General features: G+C 48.6%; 2 protein-coding genes across 3 annotated transcripts in view; one reads left to right on the top strand and one right to left on the bottom strand.

Moving 5' to 3' along the window:
• The window catches only part of LOC113748349 (IQ calmodulin-binding motif-containing protein 1-like), a 14,006-nt gene extending 6,400 nt beyond the window's left edge, over positions 1 to 7,606 (bottom strand). The window contains exons 1-9 of the mRNA XM_027291827.1: positions 7,287 to 7,606; positions 6,912 to 7,175; positions 6,031 to 6,199; positions 5,611 to 5,728; positions 5,383 to 5,458; positions 5,174 to 5,273; positions 4,096 to 4,268; positions 3,919 to 4,028; positions 3,683 to 3,821 (exon numbers count right to left, since the gene is read on the bottom strand). Of these exons, the coding sequence (XP_027147628.1) occupies positions 3,683 to 3,821; positions 3,919 to 4,028; positions 4,096 to 4,268; positions 5,174 to 5,273; positions 5,383 to 5,458; positions 5,611 to 5,728; positions 6,031 to 6,199; positions 6,912 to 7,026 (1,000 nt within the window). The 5' untranslated portion in view covers positions 7,027 to 7,175; positions 7,287 to 7,606. The remainder of the gene's footprint in view (positions 1 to 3,682; positions 3,822 to 3,918; positions 4,029 to 4,095; positions 4,269 to 5,173; positions 5,274 to 5,382; positions 5,459 to 5,610; positions 5,729 to 6,030; positions 6,200 to 6,911; positions 7,176 to 7,286) is intronic.
• A 776-nt stretch (positions 7,607 to 8,382) lies between these two features.
• LOC104935649 (kalirin) overlaps positions 8,383 to 9,581 on the top strand; it is a 34,896-nt gene continuing 33,697 nt past the window's right edge. For both annotated transcript variants that reach the window (XM_027291550.1, XM_027291549.1), the window contains exon 1: positions 8,383 to 9,134. In XM_027291550.1, the coding sequence (XP_027147351.1) occupies positions 9,080 to 9,134 (55 nt within the window). In that variant the 5' untranslated portion in view covers positions 8,383 to 9,079. The remainder of the gene's footprint in view (positions 9,135 to 9,581) is intronic.

Below are 9,581 nucleotides of genomic sequence, written 5' to 3'. Positions count from 1 at the left end.
ATGCTATGTAAATGTCTGTAAAATATGTATTGTAAATGTTGTATGTTGTAAAGGTATTGTAAATTGTCATGTATTGTGCTTTCTTCGTTTTTTTTTTTTTTTTTTTTTGTAACTGCCTGTATTGGCTGTTGTACCTGTTCTGTCATGAATTTTCTGTCTTCCCTCGCAAGTCGATCATTGACGGGGAGGAGGCGAAGCGATTGGTAGCGACGGCATATTGACGCCCACGGATGTACGAGGGAAATAACCAGTTGAGACGGGTTCTGTGTTATTTTGCAAGACAAGAGCCGAGCGGACCACCTAGCCTCGGCGAGCGGACGCAGATATCCACGCGAGCGACAGGGCGAGTAGCGCGAAGAGACACGGACGGAGAGTAGCGGCTGAGGAAAGTCAGAGACGCTGCGGTAGAGGACTAAGAGAGGTGAGCAGTAGCACAAGGGAATATGGGGAGGCAGCTACTACCCACAGAGGACGACAGGACGTGAAGGAAACAGAGAAGAGCGAGTCACAAGAAAGTGATTAAAGGATATCGCGCTGAAGAAGAGTCTGAGAACATAAAACCGAAGCAAAACAAGAATAGTCTAAAGATATGCAGACTTAGCAGCTAGCGCCCGAGTGATCAAGAGTGTGCTAGAGGAAGAGAGAAGCTAGGTGAGATCTCGCGGTTGATTCGACAGAGCGAATGAGGTGGGGAGAGTAGTACACGTTAGGTCTAAGAACACTGTAGCAGACCGGCGAGATGAGAAGAATTGAGTGAAATCCATGAAGTGGTGCAGTGCTCTCTGTGGATGTAGTACGGGTAGTGGGGTCAGATGAGGAATGAGATGAGGAATGAAGTAGATGAAGCAAGCGGCCCGCTAGAGCGCGGACAGGGCAGGCGGATTAGGGGGCCAGCGACGATTGCCCTGAGAAAGAGCTGGGGGCATATATGTAAGAGAGCATAGAAGAGGCAGTCGCAGACGCGGCGACGCTCGCTAGCCAACTCAGGCAGTTTTTTCGGGAGAGGAGAGGCGATACCTAGGATACGATCAGATTATGCTTACTTCGTGTTGTGATGTATGGCATTAGTGTGTTTGTTAGTGCTGATTTCCCCTTTAGCCTCACTGTCCAGTACATTTTGCGGCTTTGTTTGTGAATTGTGGCCAGGGAGTATGGCCCTTGCCCTATAAAAACCCTGATGCTTTGCCATACTGACCTTTGTTGGGGGTGGAGTTTCCAGTGTGTCGTTTATTGTGCGGTGGTTCAAGCGCACAGTGTTTTGGCACGCACGGTTCCAGAATTCACATAGATTGAATTAAGACGATGCCAGCATGGGGGTGGCAATGCGTGGATTGTTCACTGGGAAGCAAGAGAATAGAATGGTTACATCTCGGATGCGAAGTCAGATTTCCGTGCCGCATTTTGTTTTCGCCATTCCCTATTCTTCTGGGGTAGATATGATTTTGCAGTATGGAGAAATTGGAATGGCACACAGTAATGTGTTACATTATACGCCTATAAAAACGGGAGTCTTGGACTATCCCCGCTAAAGATACGTTGTCTTCAAAGATAATGTGATGGTGTCATTAACATTTATCTTGTGGGCGCAAGCGTTCTTCCTTGGAGACTCCAAAAAGAAGAGAACAGTTGCAATTCCCAGAATAAGGCGATAGTCAAAATATCCCACGTTTGGTAAAAGACGGGAGCAACGCGACTACCATGGAGCGAAATAGTTGTTGACCATATCAGACGCTTGGCAATTCCAATCTTGAAGATGGTAGTCTCGCCAGTAGGAACAAAGGTAATGATATTGCGGATAGGCAATAGATTGATCCTTTTAGTTAAATTTCAGCACTGATTGTCCCGTTTCGTTGGGAATTGGATTTTCCAATATAACATTTTAAAGAGGTGGCCGACGCTTTAAAGTCAGAACGTCTTTTCCAGCCGAACAATAGTCATGTCCCTATGATTCATTCCAATTACATATGTTTCGTCAACAAAGATTTACCCTGCTCTATAGTGAAGTAATTTGCAAAAACTAAACGCTTCAAATTGGTATCTACGTGTGTGGATATCGCCGATGTTGCCTATGCCCGCTTGTTATTACTAGTTACGTGTATCACCACCGGGTGGTTTGTCCATTCCTGGTCATAATATGAAAAAGAACGCCTTAAAAGAGAAGAAGAATTAATAACCTACCTAATAATAATAATCCATAATTAATAGACATTCTAACAATATAATAATTCATAATACTATATAATAATAATAATATCATACCCTTCGCATTCTATATTTAATAAACAGATTTTACTTATTTGTCATGCTGTAACCCTGCCATAACAACTATTCTTTACATTTCTCGTCAATGCTTCTCTGTGCTTTTATCTTATGTTTTCCTCCTTCTTTTAGCTCTCTCCTGCTCTGTTTTTTTTTTTTTTTTTCTAGCCCACTACCTCGGCACCTTTACGTGCTACTGTCTGGGCCTTTGGCTTTGACTTAGTGACCCAGTCTGCCTTATCCCTATTCATCTACGCCGCTCCCTGACCTAAGTGGGTAGGATGGTAGATGAGCCTGTTGTCAAGATTTTTACTCAGGGTTACAGCTACAATTACTAGTTTATTATATTATTTCTTCTTATTCTCTCTCTTTTTCCTCCCATTCTTCTCTTTTTCTTTTCTCTCTCTTCTTCTTCTTCCTTTTTCTTCTTCTCCTTCTCTTTCCCCTCTTCCCTGTCCCCCCTTTTTCACAGATCATGTTGTGTTTTCGGGTTGGTTTACCTAGATCAGACAGGTATCCAGACAGCCCTGTTGTTTTCTGGACAGGGACCGGACAGCAGTTCTCCCCCCATCAGGGACAGCCTTTTTTCCGGTAAGACAGACCATGTGTGGTTTTTGTGTACTTCAGACAGTGTACAGCGCCCAGACATAGTTTACAGACCAGATCAGGTGACAGACCAGCGCTACACGACTAGACAGGTACAGACTGGATTACAGACAGTTGTCTCACAGACACACAGTTACCGGACAGGTTACGTATCCAACCGGTACAGACAGGTACAGGTACAGGTACAGACAGGTACCGACCAGGTACGACGACAGACAGTACAGACAGGTAACAGTGTACAGACAGACGGTACCAGGTACAGACAGGTACAGACAGGTACAGACACAGACAGTTACAGACAGACAGGTACAGACAGTTACAGACAGACAGGTACAGACAGGTACAGGTACAGACAGGTACAGACAGACAGGTACAGACAAACAGGTACAGACAGGTACAGGTACAGACAGGTACAGGACACAGGACAGGTACAGACAAGACACGGTACAAGACAGTTACAGCAGACAGGTAAGACAGGTACATACAGACAGGTACAGACCGTACAGGACAACACGGACAGACAGGTACAGACAGGTACAGGTATCAGACATACAGGTAGACAGGTACAGGACCAGACAAGGTACAGACAGGTACAGACAGGTACAGGGGCAGGTACAAGACCCACAACAGACAGGTACAGACAGGTACGACAGGTTACAGTACAGACAGTACAGACAGGTACAGACAGGTACAGACAAACAGGTGACAGAACAGGTACAACAGACAGGTACGAGAAGGTACAGACAGACAGTTAGACAGGTACAGACAGGTACAGGACAGGTCTCAGACAGACAGGTACAGACAGACAGGGACAGACAGGTACAGACAGGTACAGACCTGTATCTCCTCTGCAGCGTGCTCACGGCTCTGTTCAGGCTCTTCACTCGCCGTCTGGTCTGATACGACCTCCACGCTGCCTGGATCACGCACGCTGCCCGCACATGCTCAGTGGACGCCTGCAGACAGAGAGGAGGGGTCAGAGGTCGGCCAGCTAGACAGACAGGTAGACAGACAGGTAGACAGACAGGTAGACAGACAGGTAGACAGACAGACCTGGGACTGGCTCCTTGTGCTTTTGTCAGATCGGATGAATGCGATCAGCTGATCCACTTCCTGCTCAAAGCCCCGCCCCCTCCAGTCTTTGTCCAATAGGCTGTCCAGACCTGTGGAGACGCAGCATGTCACGCATTCTGTCACTTCCTGTGATCGGCATTTGTCCTGACCTCTGACCTCTGAAGCTGCGGAGAAGGAGGTGGACCCGGAGCTCCTGCTGACTGGCCATGAGGAGGATCAGTCTGACGGAGGCCCCGCCCACCGCAGAGTCAGAGCTGACAGCTAATTGGCCGACGGCCTCGTTAAGCAGCAACAGGACGGAGTCGTCGCTCAGCGCAGACAGGAAGTCCCTGCAGAAACAAAAAAAACAAAAGGAAGTAGACTTTAAGAGACAGAGAGAAGACATGAAGAAGAAGGTCACCGGTCAGACTTGAACCGCTGAGCCTCTGTCCACAGGTGAACACTCTACCAGGTGAGCTAACCAGCACCCTGTCTGCATCTCTGTCACCTTCATTTCTACTCAGTGCTGCTCTGAGCGGGGTTTGAACTCACAACCTCTGGATCTAAAAGGACCTCAGGGGCAGGATGGTAACCCACTGGACCAGTGAAGACGTAGGAGGACATGAGGAGCAGGGAGCAGTGGACCATGTGGTCCAAAAGGACATGGAGACGTGGTTTTCCTTCTAACATGATGAGACAAACAGTAGAAGGACAGAGAGGTTCTTCACAGCAGCTCATCAGGACTGATGGAGGAGAATCTTCAGCATGATTCCTCCATCAGTCTGATCCTGGTTCTTCTTCTTCACCAGTACTGAAGATGGTCCAGTGGGGAAGGACGCCGACCGCCAACGTGGAGACGTGGGATCGAACCTCGGCTCTGAAAACCTGAGGTATGCAAAAACTCAAACATCAAACTAAACCGTCAAACCGCTGCGTTCATTTCTCGTCGTGCGCTGCGTTCATTTCTCGTCGTGCGTTGCGTTCATTTCTCGTCGTGCGTTGCGTTCATTTCTCGTTGTGAATTTCTCCGATTTCATCGACTTGAAGACGTCAAGAGAAGCCGAGCATCGAGGGAACCAAGAACAGGTGAGTCACAGGTAAGTCAGTTTCTTTCTTCTTTAATGGAAAGCAAACGTGATTTTCTTCAACATGCCTCAGCGTCTTCATCACCACATGCTGACACAGACTCTGAACCTGCAGGTTTACAGTACCCGGGTTTACCTGCCATGAGTCAGATCAGTCAGCTGTTTGTTACCTGCTGGCGGTGCAGGTCTGGATCCACAGCTGGATGCAGAGCAGAGACACAGCCACGTCATCACACATCTGGATCTGCTCATAGTGAACAGAGCTGAGAACTGGACGGACGGACAGACAGACAGACAGACAGACAGACAGACAGACAGACGATCAATAAACCAATCAGTGAGCCTGTAAACTAATCAATAAACAGTGAAGGTGACCGACCCTGTGCGGTGAGCCGAGTGTGAGCTCTGAGCAGCCAGCCGACCGAATCCATCACTTTCCTGAAGAGAGACGCACACTGATGGACAGACAGACAGACAGGTGAGAGACAGACAGGTGAGAGACAGACAGACAGACAGACAGACAGACAGACAGACAGACAGACAGACAGACAGGTTAAATCAAAGTTACATGGAGGGTTTATTTCATCATGTGAACGAAGCTCCTCACCTCTGCCCGCCTCATCAGCTGACTGGCCAATGACAGCAGACCGTCCATGACTGACGGCAGGAACAGCCTATGAAAGGCCTCCGAGCGTTTACCAGGCTCCACCCCCACACAACAGGAGCTGGACAGACAGGCAGAGAGACAGACAGACAGACAGAGAGACAGACAGACAGACAGGCAGAGAGACAGACAGACAGGCAGGCAGGCAGGCAGGCAGGCAGGCAGGCAGGCAGACAGACAGACAGACAGACAGGCAGAGAGACAGACAGACAGACAGACAGGACGACAGGCAGCAGAGGACAGACGGCAGGCAGGCCGAGAGTCCGACGAAGACAGACAGACAGACAGACAGACAGGTTAAATATCAGTGTCTGAGCACACACAGGAACAGGAACAGGTGTTCTCCCGTACTCTCAGATGTACCTGGTGAGCTGTGCGAGCGTGGCGGCAGCGCTCCAGTTGCCCCGCAGCATTCTGGGATGGCGAGTGAGAAGGAGGACGCAGTGACTCAGCACGCCGCTCACATACAGCTGAGACTTCACACGAGTCAACGTCCTGCTGTCCGTCTGCACCGCCGCCAGCTTCAGAACCTCTGACGGACACAGAGACACGTTAGAGCAGGACACTGAGCACAGAGACACACGGGTCAACACACGGGTCAATACACGGGTCAACACACGGGTCAATACACGGGTTCAACAACCACCGGGTAAACACACCGGCGTCAACACACACCGGGTCAACACCCGGGTCAACACCCGGGTCAACACACGGGTCAACACACAGGTAAACACCCGGGTCAACACACGGGTCAACACACAGGTAAACACCCGGGTCAACACCCGGGTCAACACACGGGTCAAACACACGGGTCACTGAGCTCAGAGACACACGGGTCAACACCCGGGTCAAACACCCGGGTCAACACCCGGGTCAACACACGGGTCCTGAGCTCAGTGTGGCTGTGTGACGGCTCAGGTCTTGCTGCAGTGGTCGAGGGTTCGACCTGATGTCTGTCTCTGTCGAAGCTTTCTGCTCAGATTGACCTGTGTGACCAGGTCCTCTGTTCACTTTTCAGCTGATCACCTGAGAAGCACCTGACTGCACCTGTGCTTTGGTCTCAATAACCTGCTTTCAAACTAGTGTACAGGGCACCGGGTGGCTCAGTTGGTAGAGTGTACGTCCCGTGTCCCGCTGCAGCAGGTTCGATTCCAACCTGTCCAACTGTCTGTCTCTTCAGGTAAATAAAGCTCAGAACAAACAAAGTTAAATCTGTGTTTTAACACACACACACACAGCCTCACTGTTTAAGCCGTGGTTCAACAGGCTGACTTTCTGCTCCAGGTTCAGGTCTTCATCCTCCAGCTGTCTCTTCAGCTCCATCACCGCCTCCTCCGCCTCCTCCTCCTCCGGCTCCATCCTCTCTGTGACGGCCTTAAACGGCTCCGGTTACCGGGGAAACAGCCCTACAAACACCGAGGAACCTCCGTTTGAAACAGGTGTTACAGCGAACTCTGCAACCCGTCAGATTCTGTGACCGGATGTGGTCTTAACGTGGGCCCGTAGTCCTTAAATGAAGTTACAGCATCACTTTTAAACATTATATTTATGTTAACATTAACATTCATGTATGTTAAACATTATATTTAACATACAGACATGTGAAAATATGTTTTCACCTCACCGGACAGCGTTTGGCGGGTCACACAATCTGCCGGGTCACAGATTTACGCGTAACACCTGTTAGCACCGTCCACGGCTGGTGTGGGTTTACCGCTTTATCTGACGCCAATTATCGGTTCATTAGCGGCAATTAAAGAGATCGAAGTGACGTTAACCGGCTCACCGGACTGCACACTGACTCCGCAGAGTTTCAAAGTGGACTTAAAAAACGCGCCAGAGCTGCGAAAACGTTTTTACAGCCGGCTAGCTCAGTTAGCCGTTAGCAGCAAGCCGACGACGCTCGGCTGTTTCCAGGGCAACGTGACGTCATTACGCTGCCTTACGCAGTACGTCTTTGAGCAGTCAATGCACCAAACATGTTTATTATTATATTATCATAATTATTATTTAATTAATTAAACTGATATTCTGCTTCCTGTTGAAGATAATGCTGATCTATTAAAACAATAAAATAAATAAAATAATCTTTATTGACATCAAACTGTGTGTGTGTGTGTGTGTGTGTGTCCGCTGGGTGGCGCTGCAGGCTCATGTGAGGCTTCAGTCATTCATAAACAGAAGTGACTGTCATCAGGAAATGTTTCATTCTTATTATTGGGAAATTAAATATGAATATATTGTTTTTTTAATTAAGATCAGACAGATTTTGTTTTGATCCACAGCAGAAATTCATCAGAAAAATATTTAGAAATCTAAAATATTAATAACAGAAAAGATCAAATAAATTCAACTGAATAAACAGTTTTATCTGGACATGTTGGACTGAGTGCACATTTTACACTGTAGATAAATAAAAACTAATAATATTAAATGTCTGTTAACATGTTTAATATGTGTTTCATATAAAACAGAACATTTATTTTAATAAATATATTTCATTTTATTTTATATGAATGATTTCTAATGTGATAATTAATATATACACATTTGATTCTACTTTAGTCTTATTGTTTTATTTTAATTAATATTATTTCTGGTAATAAAAAATAAATCAATGTAAAATCTAACATGATCTAATATTATTAAAACACATTCTGATATAAATAATATTAAAATTCTGTCAATTAAAATGGAACGCTCCGCTCAGCTGATGACGTCAGAGCCCGTCCCGTTAACGGCCCTGTGTTCGTAGTAACGGTACCGACAGTCACAGTACCGTCGGTAGTAACGGGGGGGTGCTGTGTGTTAATCGGTGCAGCAGCTGCTGCAGCCCTCGTGCACAGCGCGCCTCTCTCTGCACGGTGCGCCTGCGTGCTGACACACACCGAGACACCGAGCGTCCGCCGCCTGGACCGGCAGGAGGAGAGAGAGGGAGACCGGGGGGCTGCTGTGAACTTCACGGTGACGGTAACTGCAGGCAGTAACGGTATCGGTACCAGTAACGGTGACGTGATGTGATGTGATGTGATGCCGCGCGGGTTCACGGTAACGTAAGAGCAGCAGCAGCAGCAGCGGAGGAGAAGGAGGAGGAGGAGGAGGAGGAGGAAGGAGGACCGTCGAGGCTGAGCGAGGAGGATGCAGCAGTGACCGACTGCTCGGTACCGGGAGGAGGGAACACATCCGTCCGTCCAACGGTGCGACCGCCCGCCTGCACCGCCCGCCCGGTCCGAGCTGATGTAAAGCCCGCAGGGATGGACGGGTAGGCAGGGAGGAGGCGCGAGGAGCGGAGCAACCGACGGTACATAACGGAGGAGAGAGCGCGAGGAGGAGGAGGGGGAGGAGGAGGAGAGGGAGGAGGAGGAGGGGGAGGGAGGCGCCAGGCGGAGGAGCAGCGCGAGGAGGAGGGAGGATGAATCCGGTGGATGGAGGAGGAGAAGCGGGCCCGGACGGCCTGGCGACGGCAGGTAGGGTGTGTGTGTGTGTGTGTGTGTGTGTGTGTGTGTGTGCGTGTGTGTGTGCGTGTGTGTGTGTGTGTGTGTGTGTGTAGTGTGAGCTGCTGTCGCCATGATGCCTCCACATCCGCCCATTGACTCAGTGTGTGTGTGTGTGTGTGTGTGTGTGTGTTTGTTAAATTTGTCAGCATCCCTCCGTCCAATGGCGTTTAGGTGTGTGTGTGTGTGTGTGTGTGTGTGTGTTGGGGGTGGAGGGGCTCCTACCAAGGAGGATTGTGGGAAGTCCTGCTTGGCTATTAAACATATGTGTGTGTGTGTGTGTGTGTGTGTGTGATGTCATGTAACATGTAGTAATCATGTGTGTGTGTGTGTGTGATGTCATGTAACATGTAGTAATCATGTGTGTGTGTGTGTGTGATGTCATGTAACATGTAGTAATCATGTGTGTGTGTGTGTGTG

This window comes from Larimichthys crocea, chromosome XIX (assembly GCF_000972845.2).
Source record: "Larimichthys crocea isolate SSNF chromosome XIX, L_crocea_2.0, whole genome shotgun sequence".
NCBI classification, from domain to species: Eukaryota; Metazoa; Chordata; class Actinopteri; family Sciaenidae; genus Larimichthys; species Larimichthys crocea.
This window is presented reverse-complemented; position numbering and strand designations above follow the sequence as displayed.